The following is a 22105-nucleotide window of genomic DNA, read 5'->3' as shown; positions in this document are numbered from 1 at the left end:
ATTTTAATTCATTATTTTAATTAAGCTTTATCTAAAATTAACAGAAGCAGACTTCTGATGTACTTCTATTTTTGTGAATTATGCTGTCATATAATGTTTGGGAGGTTTATAGTGGTTTCTGGTTCTATATTCCAGATGGCATTTACTGCAATGGCTGTTACTTCAAGACCAATTTGGAAGAATTTAAATATCCATATGACTAAATCTTTGTATAATTACTACTGCAGTCTAAAGGCTGAACATGTAAGACTACTGTTATAACATGTTTTGCAAACGATCCTGTGAGATCTATATATTTTAGCAGTGACATTACTGTATAAGCCTGCAAATTTATCTAGCTCTACTGTCCACAGCTGTGATTGTGAGACTTGCATTGCTTTTGATTTTCAACCCTGACTCTTTCAAGTAGATTCTCTGCCATCACAAATGACTCAGAATCTACTTTGAAGATGCTGGTTATGTTTTATTTATTTGATTGTTTCATAACATTCCTACTGGTAGTGCTGGTGGTGAAGTTGGTTGCAAGTTCTAAAGCTCACATGCCAGCCAACACATTTCGTATAATCTTCAGCTTCTTTAGGGCTGTGAAATGGCAAAACAAAAAGAAATAATGACTATAAATGTAATATTTTTGATGATATATGGTTCAGCGAAACACATGTTGGCTGGCGGTGACAAATTGTGATTTAATGGCCTACTAATGAACAGAATGAATGGTTGGCTGTGACAATTATTGTGATGCAATGACTTATAACTGAATCTTGGATTGGAATAGAGGACAAAAAATGTTATGATAACCAAAGGAAATAGAAGCGATTCAATTCTGAAACCAGTTATTCTCTGGAAAGCTAAATTATGAAAAAAGATTTGCAACTGAAGAAAAATATTCACAGAAAATTGAGTTTTAAATGGTTTTCATATTTTAAACCCGTTTTATTCTTTTATTGTATGAACATAAAATATGTGCATCTCTCATATACTATATCAGTATTTTGGGCCAATGCCCATCCAGGCTTTGAAAATGGTGCAGAGAACTATTTCCTGAGCCACTACGAGGCAGTAGAAGGTTTTGTGATTTTGGGTGGCTTGGTTTGAGGTCTTATGGTTAAAGCGGAGCTCAGCTATCGGGTTTTATAGCCTGTGCAATTTTATGATATCTTTATTTGTAGCTTCTGCACAAATAATGTTGTGGGAGTCTAGTTCCAACACTATCAATACCCTCATCATTATAATGCAGAGAAATGCAATATGATAATTGAATCAGTGGGAGATCATGCTCAGCAGCTTGAGGTATAATCGTGTGGGCGAAAAATGTGGAGGTGGTCTTGCCATCATATTGAAATCCCATCTCCGTTTGACTATTAGTAAACTAATGAACATTGGGTTGATCGAAGCCATGTACTTCACTATCTCTGATTCGGCTGCCGTTATTCTGGCAGGCATTTTAGTATATAACCCCGCCAAGGCTTCAGCCTCTTCTCTGTTGCCACTGATTCATCAGATAGCGGATCTTTCCCTTAAACACCCGCACTTCATAGTTCTCGGTGATTTAAATCTACATGTTGATAACCCGTCCTGCTCCCAGGCTACTCAGCTATTAGACACTCTACAGGGCTTAAACCTGACCCAATTAGTCCAGGGCCCGACGCACGTTGCAGGTCATACTCTTGACTTAATCTTTTCTAATCATCCTGCTATCACTGTCCATTCCCCCCTCCCTCTCACCTGGTCAGACCACTATTTCATCCCATTTGAACTCACCTTCCCCGCGACCTCTGGTCCGGGGGCGCCTGACAGGGTGTATAGGAGAAAATGGCATAAAGTCACCTGCTCGGCATTGGATCCTTTTTTTACATATCAACCTGATTCTCTGTCCACAGATGTCAATGCTAGTGTGGCTCAGCTCAATTCTGCTTTACTGCTGTCCATTAATGCTATTGCTCCTATTCAACCTATTACTTCCGCCAGACTCCGCCCTGCTGCCCCCTGGTTTTCCCCTGCCGTTCGTGCTGAAAAGAGTCGATGTAAGAAATTAGAACGTAATTGGCGGCAAACTTATGATCCAGAGGCAAAAATTGTTTATAAATCTGCTTTAAAAAACTTCTCTAAATTAAAGAAATCTACGATGAGAGATTTCTTTGCCCTACAAATTAAGAACGCTGACAACTCGTCTAAAACCCTCTTTAACCCCTTCAGTGCCCGCCCCTTTCCCCGCCCAGTGCCGGCCGTTGCATTAGCGGGCGGGGTCTATGACGAGCTGGACTCGTCATGGGCACAGCGCCACCGCGGCCCATGACGAGTCCAGCTCGTCATGGGCACTGAAGGGGTTAAGATTGTAAAGGACTTTGTGAAACCCCCTGCCATGGTGCCTCAGAATTCCTCTAGTCAGGCTTTGTGTAATGGTCTGTCGGATTATTTTCAAGATAAAATCGCCAACATTACGTCTGCCTTCCCTACGGTGCTGACCCCCTATATCTCTGGGGTCAACGACACTTCAAGACCATCGATGATGGCTTTTAAAGAACTTACCACTGAGTCTGCACTTAGTTTGCTTATCCAGTGTAAGTCAGGCTCCCCTCTTGATCCCGTCCCTGCTAAAATCATGAGTAATCTGGCTCCTTTGTTGGTCAGTCCATTTCTCTCTATTTGGAACTTATCGCTGTGCTCGGGCCAGTTCCCGTCTGTTTGGAAGGAGGCCCTATTAGTTCCCATTTTGAAGAAAGTGGATGCGGATCCGACACAATTTTGTAACTATCGCCCAATTTCCCTTCTTCCCAAACCGGCGAAGGTCCTGGAAAAGGCTGTGCAGTTACAACTAGCAGAATATTTAGAAACCAACTCATTGCTGCATGACTCACAGTCAGGATTTAGAACTGGTTTCAGCACTGAGACTGCTCTATTAGAAGTATCTGAGACGATCCGTGAGTGTGTGGATAGGGGCGAGGAGGCCATGTTGGTCCTCCTCGACCTATCCGCCGCTTTTGACACGGTATCCCACGAAATTTTACTGGATCGCCTGTTGCAGTTTGGATTGGGAGGCTCTGCTCTATCTTGGATTGCCTCCTTCCTTACCGGTCGTACTCAGAAAGTTCTTCTTAAACCGTTTGAATCAGAGGGTAAACCCCTCACATGTGGGGTGCCTCAGGGCTCTGCACTCAGCCCACTATTCTTTAATGTTTATCTTGCACCTCTGGCTGAGTTAGTGGAGCTTATGTTTTCTTTTAGAGATCACTCAGACTCCAGCTTCGCCAGCTTTCGCAAGTGTTTAAGCAACATATGTTCTTGGATGTCTGTTAATCATCTCAGACTCAACACTGATAAGACGGAGGTCCTATTCTTTAATCAGAAAACCATCCCTTCTGCCACTCTGTGGTGGCCGTCTGTGCTCAACCCCCCCCCCCTCCCCTGTTCTAACAGCGCGTAATCTGGGCTTTCAATTTGACAACGCTCTTTCCTGTAAGGCTCAAATTAGTAAGGTTACGGCAGCCTGCTTTGGGAAGTTGCGTATGATTAGAAAGATCTTCCCATACCTGCCTTTGGATGCTCGTAGAACTGTCATTCATGCCCTGATCACATCACATCTGGATTACGCCAATAGTCTTTATGCCGGTGCCCCTATGTACCTTATCGAACGTCTTCAGATTGTTCAGAATGCGGCGGCAAGACTAATTGGTAATATCCCCTATCGTCAGTCGGTTGCGCTCTATCGAAAAAAGTTACACTGGCTCCCCATTTTCCGCCGCATCCAGTTCAAGATGCTGACTCTTGCCTTTCGTGCCCTCAATGGGTCAGGCCCAGGCTACTTGAGAAAGAGACTCGTGCTTCTCCAATCAGCCAGATCTTTGCGTTCAAATAATCTACGCCTTCTCACGGTTCCTCGCTTCCGACGCTCTAGAATGGGCGGCAGAGCTTTTACCGTAATGACGGCCAAACTTTGGAACAGCCTACCACTTGATCTTAGGTTTCTTCCTTCAGAATCTCTTTTCCGTAGCAAATTGAAAACCTGGCTGTTCACCTCTCCTTAACTGTTTCTCTCTGAGCATATGGTCTACAGCGCCGGGACACCCCCGTTGGGGGTAGCCGCGCGGTTTATAAGCTTATTAAATAAATAAATAATAAATATAACTTGTTTCTTAAACACAGTTAAGATTTGACCGGCAAACTATAGAGTTAGGTCAAACACACTCCGAGATTTGTTTGCACCTTTCCAATGTTTTCTGTGCTGATTTCTGAATGTCTATCAACTAAGTTAAGTGCTATTGCGCATAATGAATGGATATAGACAGGGACCGTTCCAAGGGAATATATGAAGATCTTGGCCAGATATTCAAACTAAAAGTGACACTGCAATAGATGAATGTTCAGTATTACTGTATGTTACCTCTGCTAAGCACAATGGGTTTCTCCAATTCTCCATTTATAGCAAGGCTTGATATCTCAAATATATCTCAAATTCTGTTCAACACAATGATTCAACCTTTCAGTCAGTCCATTCATCTGAGGATGGTAACAATGGACAAACCTTCATATATAACTCTTTACACAAGGCAGACCATAATTATTTTAATGGATTGTGATCCACTGTCCGTGATCAGAAAATGAGGCACACTATGCAAATGAATGTGTTGTGCAAACATCTGAGCTAACTCTTTAGGCAATGATATGAAAATACCCTTCTCAGTCAAATGGTCTACAACCACTAGAATGACTTGACTTTGGGCCACTCTACAATAAAACCCACTGACATAATCCGGCATACTCAGGCAGAACAAAGGTCTCAGCAACACCATTGGTTTACTATGTGAACCTAATCTAAGTACAGGCTGAACATGATTTTTTATAATTCTTAACAGCAGTGAACATACCTGACCACCCAAAAAAACTCCTTACTGTTGGTGAAGTCTCAGCTATTCCAGGATGTCTAGCCACCTTTGAATCATGAAGCTAATTCATAACCTGCTATTTTAACCGAACTGACAGAGTGTTCATGGTTTTCCCAGTGCTTAATTTGTAAAAAAAACTTAAGTGCCAGGGCTATCCTCAGGAGGCCACTGCAGCTTGCACCATACATTGCTCCTGCCATGCTGCCAATGATAGTAATAACACAACTACTAACCATCACACTTGTACAAGTGTGACAGTTCTGACTATTCCAGACCCCTAAAGCTAAAAGGCGGCAGGTAATAATCATTTTTTAATGTACATTGAATTAATAAATGACTGTTGTTGTGGTCATCTCTAGATTACACAAACAGCAGCAGCTTGTGACACACTGTCATAAGTGCCGGTGTTGACAATTAAGTGCTGGTGCCGGGCACAGGAAACAACCGGCTCAAATTAAGCAATGGTTTCTCCTTAATACAAAAAACCATCTATTTCTTGTCTTTCTTCTTCCTTCTTTAAGCAAACCTATTTATCTTCAATTAACTTTCTGTATGTACTTTTGTAAAAATGAATCTACATTAATTGCTTTAATAGAATGATCTTGCAAATATGTTTAGGACAACAATAATGCTGGATACGCTATCAACTGATTTTCACCTTCAAGTTAATCTTGTAGTGTTACAGTAACAACTTTACTATCCTTAGGTCTAAGTGTGATTTTTCACAAATTCATAGAAAAAAAAAGATCCAAATGAGTTGCCTAGGAGTATGTGCTCTAGCTGACATTTGGTATAACAAATATTGGTCTCCTCTGTGGAAAGGTGTGATTGGGTAGCCAATAAATCAGCTACAAATGTAGATACTAATCACTGTTCTTCACCTACATTCTAAGCCCTCCAGAGCTGAGTGCACGCATAGACCGGAACTGTAGGCTAGCAGATGGTAATAGTGCGTAATTTAAACAGTGGGACATCCATGTCTCGAGTACAAACAATTGGTTGGTAGCGAGATCCTTGCTCCAGGGCCCCGGCATGGATACAAACAACCTTGTCTTCTGCCTGTACCTCTCCATCACCTCCTACCCCCACTGTAAAGCAGGAAGTGTGAACTTTGGTAGACGAGCAGCAGAGGCAATGGCTGGGGCAGCAATGGGTGCCGGGGGTATATGGACACTAGTAGGATATAAGCACAGGTGTACTGCATACCGAAGACCCCCTATGCATGCATGCAGGAATATCCTTTCAAAAGTAACTGATTGGCCACTTGACAGGCATGGAATGTTCAATTACTTCACGTTAGTTCACAAAGTAGCTCCTACGATAAAAAGGTGGCTCCCCCTCTCTGCTCCCCTGGATCTAGTTTTAATTGCCATTTAGTCAGAAGCGAATCTAGCCTCCTCTCCTTTACCATAGCAAACTGCGCTGCAGCCCCTTCTCCCATCCAAAACTGCTCAGCTCCTACTTCCCTGTCCCATGGAGAAGCAATGACGTATCCATTAGCAGGCCAGAGGCAGTCATTATAGCTTTGATAAGAGCACTTCCTTATTCCTTCAGTGGAGCTCCTGGTTGCAATGGATAACATTTACTGCAAGGGCAGCACATGTCAGTGATTGAAAAACCTGCTTCAACCCATTCAGTTACACGTGGCTTTGCTGAGACCGCGGAAACTCTGGCTCTCCACAGAGGGATGTTTTATGAAATATGTTTCCATTAAAGAGCACAGTGGTCTACCTAAACAAAGTGCAGCCTACTGCAGAATGCCGTCTGAGCGATGTCCTTACCTTTGTTATCAGCCTGAGCCAAATGAGAGAGCGAGTCCTTAATGGCGAGTACAGCCCGGCGCTGTGGACAAGAAGGTTATTCGCCTTCTTAAGGCAGATATTAGAAGTGCCATTGGTATTCTTTCTAAAGTAATTATTTGCAGACAAAAAGATGTGACAGACCCCTCACATACCACAACGCGAGTCCTGAACAAATTGTGGCACATCCTTGTTGAGACGAATTTTAGTTTTGAATCCAATAAATCCTCAAAGGATAGTGGAGTGTACTTCTGAGTTGGAAAATAGCAGCTTATTTCTTCAGAGATTGGCCCTAACAACTAGATTACACTTTCAGATGAAGTGCTGGATGTTTAGTTCACCAAATCCAAATTTAATTAGAAGGTTACTGGTCAATGCTGGAAACTTCAAATCCCTCTTTTTTGTTGGGAATTTGATTATGGAAAAGTGTAAAAGATGAAATAATCATAATGTAACCTGTGCAAACCAACTTTCAGTCAAAAAAGTGTTGAAAATGATATACCAGTAATCAAAGGAGTGCATTGCAAACATGAATATAAAATGTTACACTGTAATAAACTAGGCAAGCAACAGCCATGACTAGCAATGAGGGAAAATGTAAAAAAAAATTATATATTATATATATACACATATATACATTTATATACATATACACATACACACAGCAACATTCAAATTCATTTCCATACCAACAAAGCCTTGTTGGTTGCAATTAACCATTACCCAATTCTTTGCTGTTCAATAAGGTCTAGTTTTTCTGCCCTTCTAATAACATCCAGGATGATTTCGATTTCGTCTTTTTCAAGGCTTTGTTTTTTGCGCTGTTTTTCTGTCTGGGAAGTGTGAACCGACCACCCCGACTGAAGTCTACAAAAACAAAAAAACAAACGGCGACATTAAAAGCAAGGATGTAAATGTGCTTCAAACCCTTAAAAAATAATAATGCCATGTCTGAAAATCGTAGCTATCACCTGCACATTAATAGTAACTAGTTCAAAAGCATTACAGTCAATTGAAGATCTAAGATTGCGGTGGTCAGTTTTGCTAGAACACAGATTTCCTGTAGTTGATGCATACACATCCAGATCGCTCACAGGATTGCAGGATAATGGCAGTGGAAGCCTTTTAAGTGTTTTTAGATGCTCGCGAGAGGAATGGAGAACCACATCCTCAGATAAAACAGTATGAGATACCTACCCTACTGAGATCTAAACCAAACAGCTTACAAGTCAGTTTGTACCAGGAACTTCAATTCAGTTTGATTTGAGCACACAATTTTTCCTTCTTGAAAACTTTTTTTGTTTTACATTTCACATTCCACATTCCAAATTATTACATACATAGCTATTTATACATGGATTTAATGTAATACATATAATATGTACAATTTGGCAATGATTGGATACAGCTCTACTTTTCTGATACCTTACCAGTAGCTAGCTTCAGAAATATGAACGCTTACGTTTTACTAGATTTTTGATGTTTTTGTTTTAGCAGTGTGACAAATTGTATACTTAATTAGGATCATTTACCATTTCACATGGTTTGAGAATCAATTAGTTGGTTCTTTGTTTTTAGGTCTTACTCTAGTATTCAACTGCCTTCTTTCTTACATTATTCTGAACATTCATCCATGTTGTTTCGAGTCAATCACAATGAGTCTGTGAGCTTGAATAAATCCCAGTGTTATATATCAATATTGCATTTGTGTACCCCTCAGCCTTAGGTGTGGGCCTAATACACATTGCTTGAGTGCTAATGTTAGCACAGGTGCCACTGAGCTCTTCAATGTGTCAATGATAGATTCCAAGAGGCTGGCAATTACTCGGTACATTTTACTGAGGGCTACTAGTGCTAAATATACTCAAATTATACATGTTATATGTATAAGCCTGAATTTTGTTTTACTGGATACTCTATGGGTATATTTAAATAGTACTTGCTCTATTCAGTGTCTGTGAGAGGAGTGTGGCAATCTTTATCCCATGTTCTCTTATTTTCAGCTCATGGTTTGGGTGCTTTGTACAGATTGCCTGATATAGTATTCGCGTTACTGGTCCCCTTGAGATAATGTATTTGATTCTGGGGGCCTTTGAGGTATCCCCCACCCAAAAGTGTTATGTAATGGTCTGGCCAGTTTAGCATGTAGTAGGAACTAACCTATATGTAGCCCATATAGTGCAATCCAATTTGCAGCTCATGCTTCAGGAAGTATCTGCCTGAATTCTTTAAACCCCTGTAGTGGGCATTCTAACACAAATGGAGTCCTTATTATCACTAGTTGAGTGAGTCAGTCCCTTATTTGTGTCAACAGTATGATCAGGTAGGGAGTTCTTTTGGTCTGAAGGGTGCTTCGTGTATCACATGTATTTTATGTCGGAAATACCATGACATCCCCTCAGTAATTTGCTCTGGAACCTGCCCATCAGCATGGTAAGTGTTGTAGTTATGAGGCTAAATAATATGCTTTCATAAATGGTTCACCCAATCCTGCTTTATCATATGGCAGCGGGATTGTTTTATGTTTAATTCTTAGCCTTTTAAAGACACTAGTTCATGACGTTGAACACACTGTTGACCAATCTGATCCAGCACCCACAAAAGCAGATGTAATATACCAGGTATAAAGGCTGACTTGTAGATCGGAGGAAAAACAGAAGACCAGAGGAAGAATCTATCATTTTCACTTACTTGGCTCGGAGAGCCAGCTGGCGATCATTGGGGCATACCCACTGGTCAGCACCACTGCCAAAAATCGTATCAGTCATGGTGATCAGTCTGCAAGACAAAAACAAAACGTCAGAGAAACATCACTTAATGGAACAAATACCTACGCAAGGAGTTAATGGGCCTTAGTTAGAATTCCGCAACAACACGGCATCTGCCAAAAATCTTACTCTCAGGTTCCCTTGTCGCATTTAGAGAGGAGTTTCTGATGGTGATGCTGCCCTTGGCTATGCTACAAGGAACACCTGATTGCACGCAGCTGCCACAATCTTGGGACTGACATTAGGTCACTAGTACTGTCCTATTTCATTGCCATGTCTGGTGTGTTTTCCTAAGTCTTGGTCATCATGCACAGCAGGGTATTCCCTGGCAGGGATCAGTGTCCTAATACATTGAGAGAAAACTCTTATCACATGAGGGATATTCTGGTTTCATTTTTCAAGCAAAAACCCAAGTTCAATTTCATCAATAGTCCTCCAGCCATGTCAATAGAAGAATCCATGATGAACCCCCCAGCAATACAGCAGGTAACTCCAGATTGGTCAGTTAGGCTGCCACTGAGTTTGCGGAGGGATGGTCTGGGTCATCACAGTAGTTTAGCGCCAGCCATCTCAGTTTTTGATCAGACAGTAAGTTCCTAAAATAAGTACACTGAGGGAGAGAAGCGGCTTCTGATATTTAATAATGTGCCACCTTTGCTGACCTAACCATGGTATAGCCATTCATAATTTAGGTCGCAACAATTTGAAGTACATCTCAAACTATTTTTTAACAGAAACAATGATTTAATGACTAACACCATACCATCAGAATGAACCAGACCAGCTCATAGCTGAGACCACCCCCTCATCGCTTCCTGCAAACCTCCTGTCTGTGCGAAAATACAATTACTGTTGTTAGACTGTTCTGCAACTTTAATGCACAAACTGACAAGTGTACGTACGGTTGTGAACACCAATAGCCATTTTAAACGTGCATAATTAGAATGTGATGTACGACTTCCATAAAAAGCCATCATTAAGAACATATGTGTTGGAACCCAAGTATTCACTGTTCCATCACCAGAGCTCAAAACCCCAGACCCCAAAGATGATGCTTTGTTTGAGCATGTTCCCTCCAACTCCATCTAGGTGGTGTCTTGAGACTGAACACCAGTTTATTTAAAATATTTTTGGCTAGATGGCTATACACGCTATATATGTTCATTTTAATGTACAAAAACAAAAGGGGGGACGAAGGGCTAATCAAGGTCCAGCACACACGCCCCTGGGTAAGACTGAGAAACAAAAAGGTGTGCAGTTCCTATAGGTGATAGGTCGGTGGGGTCCTGAATGGATCAAGTCCAGGGGATCTGATCCTTCAGGAGCAAGGGCCCTCACACACCCCGAGGGGTGTCATTCTTCATCATTGGGCAGCTCCTTGTTGGGTCGGCGCTGCAATGCCCAACGGGCCCCACACGGGGACTCTTTGCCAGAGGTCTTTTGAGCTGCGGTCTGTGAAGTGTGGATGTTGTAGTGAGGGTGTAGTGTGTGAGTAGAGTGGTGAGATGCATTCAAAATATAATGCTGTTTTTCCTCTCCACCAAGAAATTACCTTAAGAAATGTAGAGCACCACCGTTAAATGTTTAACACCCAATGCAGGGAGAAATTACTCCATCATCTGAGATTTGAAGTGTACATCAGTGTTTCCCAAACTGTGGGTTGTGACCCACTAGTGGCTCACAAGCCAATTTTTGGTTGGTCGAGAACGTCAAAGCAATAAATAGAGATGCCTTTAAATTCTGTATTTATCTTGTAACATTTGCTGCGCTCCAAGGACATGGGGAGTGGTGTTTACACATTCCTCTCACTTTGCAGTCAGAGAAAGAAAAGTAAAGTGAACTGTGTTATGTGATAATCTTGCTGAGGGCACGGAGTGTGTAAGAAAATGCTGTAGGATGTAATTTGTTTGTGACACATCAAAATGTAAATACTTGTAAATGAACTGTAGACGTTCAGCAGTTAGGACAACACACATAAAAGGACACTTTTGTACTTCTGAATTGTGATGGAAACGAAGATTTTAATAGAATCAAAACAAATGAAGACACTTTACTTAGTGATGCACAAATGATAATTATTCCACACATCATCATTTGTGTGCAATATAGTTTTATCAGTAAAACTGGATGCTTGAGCAAACGTAGTGGTAATTTCAATGGAAAACATGTTATCTTTAAATGACAGTGCGGAACCATACAATGCTTAAGTTACATTTAAAAAAATCACCTTCCTCATGTCCATTAGCTGCGTGGGTCGCAAGAGCTAGTTGTTCTCAAAATTGGGTTATGGCTCTAAAATGTTTGTGAAGACCTGCTGTACACAATGATCCATAACTTGGAATACCTACCCTATGGAAGAACTCTAGAAGAATATCAATTTCCATTTTGGTAGTGGGTTCTCTATGCAATTTGTGACAAACCCACTTGGAGTGGTAATCTTCCGCAACCAGAGCACACTTCATACTCTCTTTAAGAGCATGTATGGGGCACATACAATCCATCCCCAAGTCTTCCCACAGTGACACTCAAAACTCAGCAAGGGACAAAGGCGTAATATGGGTACAAAGGGGTTTGTCTGCCTTCAAACACCCGACCCCTTGACGCCCCAACTAATGAATGTCTCCACCTCAGCATCCTTTCCTAGCCACCAGTATTACAACTGCAACTTCTTTTTAAAACCACCACCCGGCTTCTCAGGTTTGTCAGTGCAATTTGTAGCTTTCCACGCAAAATCAATTTGCCCTTAAATGGTTAACTCATGTTTAACTTTATGAAACAACTTGAATTCACTACCTAGTGCACTGATTTTTGGCCAGCCTTGTTCAACAATATTTTAAGCAAAGAACTTATCTCTACTGGCCATTTCCTCCCACTCTTGTTGAGAAACTAGATCTTCTGCAAACATTTCACCATCAACCAAGCCTACAACACATTCTACCTCATTAGGAACTTTGGTTTTTGGACAGAGTGAAAGAAAATCTGCTCTAGAATTATTTCCTCCTGGGATTGCGTTTCACTCTGAAATTAAACTCACCACCCATTTTAGATAGTAATCAAAGCAATCTGGAACTGGTCTCATTGAAGTTGCCATCAGTTAATAAGTACATCAAAACTTTATATTCAGTGACCAGCGAGAACTCTTTATCCCACAGATAGGTAAAAAAGTGATTGGTTGCCCAAGCACAGGTCAATGCCTCTCTATCATGCTATAATTATTTATAATGCAAGAGACACTTCTTAAAGCAAAAGCTACTGTGTTCTCTTTACCATCCAGTAGTTGGCTTCGTACAGCCCTAAGCCCAACTCCACTAGCAACAACTGTTACTACTGATTTAAGTCGTGAAGGGGAGGACGATCTGTGATCCATATTTTCAACAAGTCACATGCTTCTGCTTCTTCTTCCCCCCTAGAGTACTTCACACCACTCCTCAGAATTTTTCTCAAGTGTTCCATCTGAAGAGTAAAATTTACAACACACCTTGAATAACATTCACAAAGACCAAAAAATGATCTTATTTGGTCTTCGTCTTTTAGTGAAGGTGTGTCCTTTATTTTGCCTCTCAACAGTGATGCCTTGCTTTTCAGGAAAGGTGTGGTGCAGCGGCCAAAGTGGCTGACTCCGGAGCGGGGGGCTCACAGTTCAATCCCCGGCGCCCGCTCAGTTCAGCACCATGTGACTCTGGGCAATAGCTCACTTAATCTCCTCGATGGCTCCCAGCGCCTTGAAACCTTAAGGGGTGATATGTTCACGCTTTACAAATATAGGTTACTTACTCACTAATATGCTTAGCACTCTATCAAGAATGTGCCATTGCCATGGCAGTAAAAAAAGAATGTCTTCTTGATATGCCAGTACATTAGTTGCCTCCCAAGTATTTGGTTCAACAACTTCTGAAAAACAGACGCAGCTGAGGCTAGTCCAAACAGTATACGTAAGAAGCAAAAGTCCCCTAATGGGGTGATAAAGAACGGGACTCTTAACTCATTCAACCTAGTGATATGTAGCCCTTAGGTTGATGGTGAAAAACTCAGCCCCCTCACTATTTGGGCTATCATCTCATGGTTTTGGGCAATAGGAAACAATCTACCAAAATGTCTTAATTTACTGACTTCTTTTTTGCTATTACTATATTACTATAGTCAAACTATACTGCAAGGAATCAACTGGTTCAATGGCCTTCTTATTGGTGAGGTTGTCCAAGTGCACCTTCAATTACCTTGTGTACTACAGGGTTAGCATCAGATTTCAGTATTATGTTGTGCTCATAACCTTTGACTGCCCATAATATATCTTCAAAAATGGCTTTGAGATTATATAGCAAGCCTTCAATTGAACACATCTGACCATCAGCAACCTCAACAAGAGAAATAGGATGATCTGTCCACGCCTTGAGTACCATCCCAAAACCTGCTTGGTCCCTCCAGCCTAAGATATTATAGTCACTCTCTGCAACATATATTTTTGTGTAAATGAGACTGTCCTTATATGCCATACATAACCCAACATGTCTATCTCAAATACCCCAAACGCAACGGTGTGCAGGTCTGACAGAATCAATTTGAAAATACCCCAGTCCAGGCCTCAAAAGATCCACTCGCATTGTAGAGTGAGATTTTATCAGGTCCAGCTGTTTTTAGCATTTACTTGTCTGTGCTAGTACAATTATTTTAAAATGTATCAGGAATTATGAAATAAATTTTGTTTTGTAATTCAGAAGTGTGATGCAAACAAAGATTCACATAGGAGCAAAACAAATCAGAACACTTTACTTGGTGATGTGCAAATGACAAATATTTGCAGAAACTCGATTTCCAGGTTTTGTACACTATATACTTTTAACACCTCGGTAGTGCTGTGTACGTCCATTGGCCGACGCGGCCCAGCCCGCGCAATAAATCACCCAATTCCGCCGCATTTAACGGGTTAAAACCACATGTCAGTGGGAAACTCAAACTCTATGGGCATTTAAATGTAAAATCTGCTGATTGCAAATGACCATGTGCTGCTACTTTATGCTTTAGTTATGTATTTATTAAAAGTGACAGTTTTTAAACAGGAGTTGAGAAACATTCCTTCCCCGGCACTGATGACAATGTGGTGGATATACTGAGGCAAGTCATATGTATCATTTATGTGGCTAGATTTGTATTATATATGGAGAAAAAGTTTAGTCAATTAAACCAAACAAGAGTTTTCTGTACAGCAGACATGGTAAACTTGCGTATTTGAAGGCACTCTCATGTATGATAAAAAAAGAAAATGGAGTCTCCGTGAATTAAAATACTTGCCCAGGATCACATAATTTGAAACCAGTTTATGGGTCAAGAGCATTATAATTAGGTAGAGTAGATTATTTAAGTCACTAGATCTGCAGTGGAGACTTTAGAAAGCTGCCACTCTGTTGCCCAAGTTTTACAGTAAATGTTTACAGTTGCTGGACACGAGCCAGCCTTCTACCCTCCACAGGGGAGGTGTGAACGACTCTCAGGAGAACCACAAATGGCCTGGCGTTTGAAGAAGGGTATCTACCTGGCAGGAAGACCAAACAGAGTATGATCCCAAAAGGCGCGCTTCAAAGGTGCAGCAGCTTTTGAAGGACAAAAGGTGAACACACAAAAGAGGGGCTGCTCTTTTGTTCTGGTAGACAGGTTGGCGTTGGGGACAGACAGGGGGACACAGTTGCCATATAAATTTTGCCTGTGAACGTGTAGCCCTCAGGTAGCCACTAGGGTGGGATACCAAGCTCAACACACCAAGAGAGGGGATATGCCATCTTGAGAGTGGGCAGAATATTGCACTCTGGGATGGCTAAATAATAATAATGAGACTTATAAAGCACATAGCTACTTCTTGAAAGTGTCCCAGTGCTACAAAACTGATTTAGGAAAACAGTGTTGCCCTTCCTACTGGATAGATTTCAACCAGATCCGAAGAGCCACGTTTTTCATTTTTTTTTCCTGAAAAAAGTTTCAGGTGGAACTTGCTGAATAACCACAGGAAGCAAGTAAAGGCTAAAGGAACTACTTCCTATTCTGGCTCTTTTAAATTTAGGGATAACGGCCCGTTTTGCTTCAGCCAATCTTAAATTCTTAGACAGAACATAAGGTTTCACCACTGACTGGAGATAAGATGGGCCTCAAGAGGAAAGAGTACATCCAAATGAGAAACGTTAAAATCATGCCTGTATAGAGACAGAACCCGAATTTAGAGGTATTTTAGGTATACCTCTAGCATTAAGGGAGGGTTCCCCAGGGTGTGGGGTCAGAAAGGAAGGGTGGGGGGAGTTGGGGCACAAATAAAATGCAAAAATTAAAAAAGAAAATCACAAAGGGTGGGGGAGCATGTGGGAAAAAATAAAAAAATAATTGTCCTCATTTATAAACAGTCAAACACTTCAATTTGGCCCGGATAAGCCCGTGACTTTTCCAAATGTAAGCAGCTTATATAGAATATATTTTCTGAATACTTATGTCTCCTATGATAGACGTAGGTAGGACAGGAAAGGAAAAAAGCATGAAAATAATGTCATGGAACGCAGATGGTCTTAGGGTTCCCCCTAGAAGAAAGAAAATCTTAGAATACTTAAGATTCTCGAATAGCAAAGTGTTCTTTATACAAGAATCGCAGTTACTCAAAGAGGAATGGACATTGATTTAAAAAAATCCAAAATGGACAGAACACTGTATTTGTACAACGCAAACATGCACAATAAAAGGGGTTGCTCTTTTGTTTAAAAAAACTGCCCAAGCTATGCTTGGGGATTGCACCGTCGACCCTTTAGGTAGGTTGGCAGTCGCCAATGCCAAAATTAATGGTTCCTGGCTGACTTATGTGGGATACTACGGACCAAACTTGGATGACCCGGCTTCACTATATACCCTACTCCTCCAATTAGAATAATATAAATGACCCTATTATGATTGGGGGGGATTTTAATTTGTTTTTGGATCCCAGTTGAGATTCAAGCTCAAATAGAGAAGTGGTAAAAACACAAAACATGAGAGCAGCCTTGAGGCAGTTAATGTCAGATATAAGGTTGTTAGATATTTGGAGAGAGTCGAGTTATAAGACAAGGACAACCGGAGGTAATTTCACCTTTCATAAGAAGAAGTGTGGTCATCGTTCCAGAATTTTTTTTTTTCTGGTTGATGTTGCTACATGTAAAAACACCATTAAGGTTAGCCATGTCTCGGAACACATGTCTGATCATTCCGCGGTTGTCCTAGAAATCGCTAGGTCAAGAGTCCGTCCCCTCGTAGATGGACTTTAAATCGTACATTACTTATAGAAAATACAGTAATTGAAAAATTTAAAATAGCAACCAAATAATAATTCAACCTCAACTCAGCTTCCCTTCATGTGGTATGGGACTCGTACAAAGCATTTTTAAGAGGTATTTTAACAACTCTTTCAATTGCCCAATCTGAGAGAGTGAGGGAGGAAATTTGAAATTTAGAAGCAGACATACACACATCAGGAAGAGTTAGGAAAAGCTCCTGGGAATCTGAATATTACAAGAAATTTAACGGCAGCAAAACACAAGCTCGCAGATTACCTAGAAGTAATAAATAAAAGAAAATGGGAAGCCAGCAGATTATCTCACCACGAATACGGGGAGGGGTGTGGCAAACTCCTTGCGTGGAAAACCAAAGCTGATCAATCTAGAAATTGGTTAAAGGATCTTCGATGCTTAAACACTGGTAACATCATTAGTGATGAGTCTGGGATCGAGGATGCCTTTGTTCAATTTTTTCAAAATCTTTATACAGAACAGTTGGTATTAAATGAAGAATATATAGATGACTTCCTCTCCAAGCTAAATCTTCCCCCTCAAGGCAAGGAAAAAATTAAGCGAAATAGTTTCATAACTTTGGAGGAGGTCGTTCAAACTATTAGCACTTTAAAAAAGGGAAAGCTGCTGGGCCTGATTCTATTCCAAATTAGATTTATGTTATTTTAAGAGAAGAGCTCGCCCCTTTTCTTCTTCAGCTATTTAATTCAGCCAGCATAGAGGGTCAAGACCTCCCCGTATCATGGGAAGAAGATACCATAGCTATTTTACTAAAACCGAATAAAAATCTGAGATCCTGTGAATCCTACAGGCCTATTTCACTCCTAAATAGTGATCCCAAATTATACAATCAGATCATAACTAAATGCCTGGATAAGGTAATAGGACCACTAATACATCAAGACCAGAAATGTTTTATGAAAGGGAGGCAGCTCTGTGAATTAACACATGGCTTAATTGGGGCAATAGACATGGCGCAAACATATAAGATTCCGTTAGCAGTAATGACCATCAATGGTGCCAAAGCATTCGATCGCGTCAGTTGGCCATTCCTATTTAAAATGATTCAACGCCCCAATTTAGGGGAAACCTTCTTAACAACAATAAAAGCTATTTATAAAAATCCACCAGCTAAATTCTTCATCAATGGTAGTCTTACAAGATCAATAAAAATAGGTAGGAGAACCAGATAGGGCTGTCCCCTCTCCCCTCTTCTTTTCAATATATATATTGAACCCCTTGTATGTAAATTAAGAGCTTGTCAGAGCATTAGTCCTTTCAAATGGAATGGATGGGAAAAGGAAATCGGATTATATGCCGACGATCTTATAATCCTCACAGGTGACCTAGAGCAATCACTTCCTGCGAGGACTACAAAATGCTATACACAATCCTACGTGTTGTAAACAATCAATTAAATTAATTAAATTGGTTAGTTAAATTAAACAGACTTATGGAACGACGTCCTGGGCTCTTCTTTAGCCAGCTCAACCTGCTCCCTGCTGATGTCACTCAACAGCGGCCCCACCCCCATCCTGACACTATGTTCAGGACGGGGCTGAAAAATATAATGATAATAAATTATTTTTATTTTCTTCTCGAGGGCTTGGGGGGGAGGGGATTTAAGTGGTGTGACGCTCCAACGGAGGAGATGCCCCTAATCGTGACGGATGTGATATATACCCATTTGTGACATCTGTCAAGCTACTGCCCAACTCTACAAGGGACCCTAAACCTCTATACACTTAAAAGCTCTGGAATATATTTAATAGAACCCAGATTCTTTCGGGGGGGGGATTCGAAAAAAAGCAAGTGCATAATTCTCAATCACCATACACATTTGGAGACCTTTCGCCATTCTTTGATTCCTGGGAGGATTGAACCTAACAGGAAATAAGAGACCGAGGCATCCCCAAAACATCTGCCTCAGGATGGTTTCTTGGTGAAGCTGAAGCAGGCTTTGTTCAGATCAAACCCTAATTTTAAGACCCTGGACAGCTCAGTAGGATTCAAACGTCGAAGGCGCAGTAGTGGAAGAAATAGTACACAAGGCCTTGGGGTATACTACAGCTCGACAACAGGGGATCTGTTGATCGGGAAAACAGGACGTCAAGCTGCCACTGCGCCCTGCTTCCAAGACAGAATGAAGTATCCCTTACATATGAATGTGTCCTCACAGACACCGCTACCCTCCTAACGCTTTCATACGGGTCTGCGAGGTTCACATCCATGTATAGCTGACGGGAATGGAATTCTCACCAGAGATCAGGCACTGAGGATTATTACTCTGCAATCACCCAAGTGAAAGTCTCTCTCATTTGATCATGAGTATCTATCATTCCTTCTCATACAAGACAGGCAGGCATATTGTAAAAAAACATTACGATAGTAGCATACACCTGTTTTATTGGCAAGTCCGCACTCTGGTCAATGTATATCCTGTGGTCTTCCACATTTTAGATTACTCATCAACAACTGAGCCAGGAAAATGCTGGATGATTGCCCTTGCAACAGCTGCAAAAATTAGAGCCAGATATACAGGAAAGTCACCTAAATAATCGCAGGCTCATCTTTATTTCTGAGTTTGTGTATCCATGCCTGCTCACATTGGAGAAGCAACCAACTCGAATTTTTACTCATTCTGAAGCTTGCTGCAAATGGCACTTCGTTAATGCTAGACAGCAGGAAACCCAATATTCTTTGGAACTTAGAATGTGGCCTAAGGTGAGCTATGTGTGTTGTTCAAACACAGCCGCAGTCTTTTTGAAAAAGAGACTGAGAATATGAAAGACAAGAGTCAGGACGGCTTCAGGACTGCTCCAATAAACTGAATCCGCTACCAAGCAGCCTCGACCCCAATATTTCTTTCAAACCAAGGATCAAGTTACTTACAGTTGGGCTTGGCTCTTTCTGCAGGATCATCCCTGAACATTTTGCCTTCACCCTCCTGTTTTCGAAACCCATTTTTGTTGGCTTTTGGGACTCTACACACTTTACCATTGTTAACCATTAATAAAGTGCGTGTGCTCTCGCCTTTAAACATGGTTAAATTGGCTTACACTATGTTGACACATTTAATTGACTTGTATTTACCTAGCAAAGTTGTACTACATGTACCCAGGGCAACTGATTATGCCACTCAATTATGTATCCTTTTAGACATCTTAGGCATGCCATTGCACCCTGTGTGTGTGCAGATTTAAACTGTTATAGCGACCTAGCAAAATAACATTTTGCTGGGCCTAAACCTTCCTTTTTAATACATATAAGTCTCCCCTGGGGTACGTCCTAAACAGCCCATAGGGCAGGGTGTTTGGGGAAAACTCCTAAATTCGTTTTTCAATACTGTGAGGCCTAGTTCCCCCATAGGATGATTGGGTTCCCTTAATACATTTAATAAGCAGCAACTATCATTTGGGAACAGAAAAGGAATGTTTGGTGTCTGAGGAATTGTCATTAAAAAACCTCTTTAATGGTAGCGTCGGATTTGAAGTTATAATTTTGAAAATGCTACTTTTAGAAAGCTGACAGTTTCCTGTTTGGTGCCTGCAGCCTATTCCTGGGTCACATGACTGGGTGCAGTTGGCAGATAAACTTTGTTTATTCCTCCCAGACAGCCACACAATTGAGGGATTAGATGTACCTGTATGGGCCATCAACTGCCCCACTTGCAACTGTGTAGGCTGTTTCCTGCTTTCACACAAAGGGCTTGCATTATTCATGCACTCAGCTTGGAGCCAGGGATGGGGAGGCAGGAAACTTCAAGTGCTTCAATGGGAACTCTCTAGACACTTCTCTTACTTCAATGTGGGCAACAGGTACAAATAATGGATCCTCAGACCCAACTCTTCAGTACACCGCTGGATCTGTGGATGAGCCCAAAGGACTGCTGTGCTGCTCTGCAAGAAGGACTGCTAATCTGTTTCCCTGCTGTCTGCTGCCGGAGTGTGAGGACTGGACCTGCATCTTGAACCCAGGACCATCAGAGTGACTCCAAGTGCTAATTGGGTAGTCTCCTGACCAGAACCTCAGTAACAGAAAAGGCTCACCCACATTGTACCCAGCACCAGGGCTCTGTCTGCTGAGAGTCCTACTACGCAAGTGGTGCAAGACCAGTCCTGGACCCATGGAAGTGGGCCTGAAAGTGCTCTGCCAGCCAAGTAGTGGTCTTGTGAAGCAGAACTGATGCAGTACATCGCCTCGCAGCTGCACTGGAACCGCAACAGTGTGAAGCATCCTAGATGCCGGACCTCTCATCACAGTTCGCAGGCTCACGGGAATTGCCACTGCTCGACGCATCCTGAATGCAGGCCGACACATTGCAAGCCCTTCATCGATGCCCTACTTGACGTTGACGCAAGACTACGCATCGCAGTCCTGCAGCTCTTCAGAACTGCTGGAGCACGATGCATCTTCGACGCTGGACTTCTCATCGCAAGCCCTGCAGCTCCTTGGAACCGCTACTGTGCGACACATCCTCAACGCAGAATCTGACAACATGCCGCAAACCAGGATTATAAATATTTTTGTTTACAGGGCATAACTTGGTCACTACCCAGCCCACGTTCCATTGTGGTCCCCCTGAACTTGTGACTTTGTCCCAGTCTGGCGTGAACAGGTAACCACAGTTGGTGCTTTGTGCTTCTAGGCACTATTTTTACCTAAAACTTTGAAACTGCATATCTCGGGTCCTGCTGATTGGATTTTCGTTCTGTTGGTCTCAAATAATTTCTTACATTTTAATCAATTTTTCAAATTTGGTGAGGGGTTGTTCTTGTGTTGTGTTTTTACTTTATCACTATTTGAAGAGCTGCATAAATACTTTACACATTGCCTCTAAATTAAGCCTGACTGATTTTGTGCCAGGTTTACAGAAAGTTAAGTACAGGTTCATTTGGGGTTTCCTAGTGTTTTACCCTGACACAAATAGTCGCTGCTGTTGGAGTAGAGTTTCAGCCCACCACCCCCTCTTCCCCAAACCAGCAACCCAATTTTCTACACTTAACTTTGGAAACAATCTTTCTGGTGAATACTTTAACTTCAGACTCCACACCTTATAATACTGCCCAGGCACCAGACTGGATCTGGAAACTTTTCTTCAGTAGTGCGTATGTGTGCCGCTGGTGGTACCATGAAGCTGTGCATTGGCTCTGTACTGCCCCAGAAGTGACAAAACGATGCAGCATGTAAGCGCCACCCTTGCAAACTGACATCAGTTTATTCTGGTTTCCCTTTTGAATGCAACAGAGACAAAGCGTGCACAAATGTTGGTGCCAGTGTGCTGAATACTAAACTAACTTTTTGCATGTTAAAAAGAGGCCACTCCACAGAGCACGGAGGAGGGAGAGCAGTGAGGAATCTGT

The 22105-nt window shown here is 41.7% G+C and overlaps 1 protein-coding gene across 8 annotated transcripts in view; it reads right to left on the bottom strand.

The window, feature by feature from the left end:
- Nucleotides 1–22105, bottom strand: part of RPH3AL (rabphilin 3A like (without C2 domains)) — a 937546-nt gene that overhangs the window by 643222 nt on the left and 272219 nt on the right. For all 8 annotated transcript variants that reach the window (XM_085649361.1, XM_085649368.1, XM_085649367.1 and 5 more), the window contains 2 exons: nucleotides 9374–9460; nucleotides 7406–7549 (listed from right to left, as the gene is read on the bottom strand). In XM_085649361.1, the coding sequence (XP_085505487.1) occupies nucleotides 7406–7549; nucleotides 9374–9460 (231 nt within the window). The remainder of the gene's footprint in view (nucleotides 1–7405; nucleotides 7550–9373; nucleotides 9461–22105) is intronic.

The sequence above is a fragment of the Triturus cristatus genome, chromosome 3_2 (assembly GCF_964204655.1).
Source record: "Triturus cristatus chromosome 3_2, aTriCri1.1, whole genome shotgun sequence".
Lineage (NCBI taxonomy): Eukaryota > Metazoa > Chordata > Amphibia > Caudata > Salamandridae > Triturus > Triturus cristatus.
The sequence above is the reverse complement of the archived record's forward strand: the minus strand, read 5'-3'. Positions and strand labels throughout refer to the sequence as shown.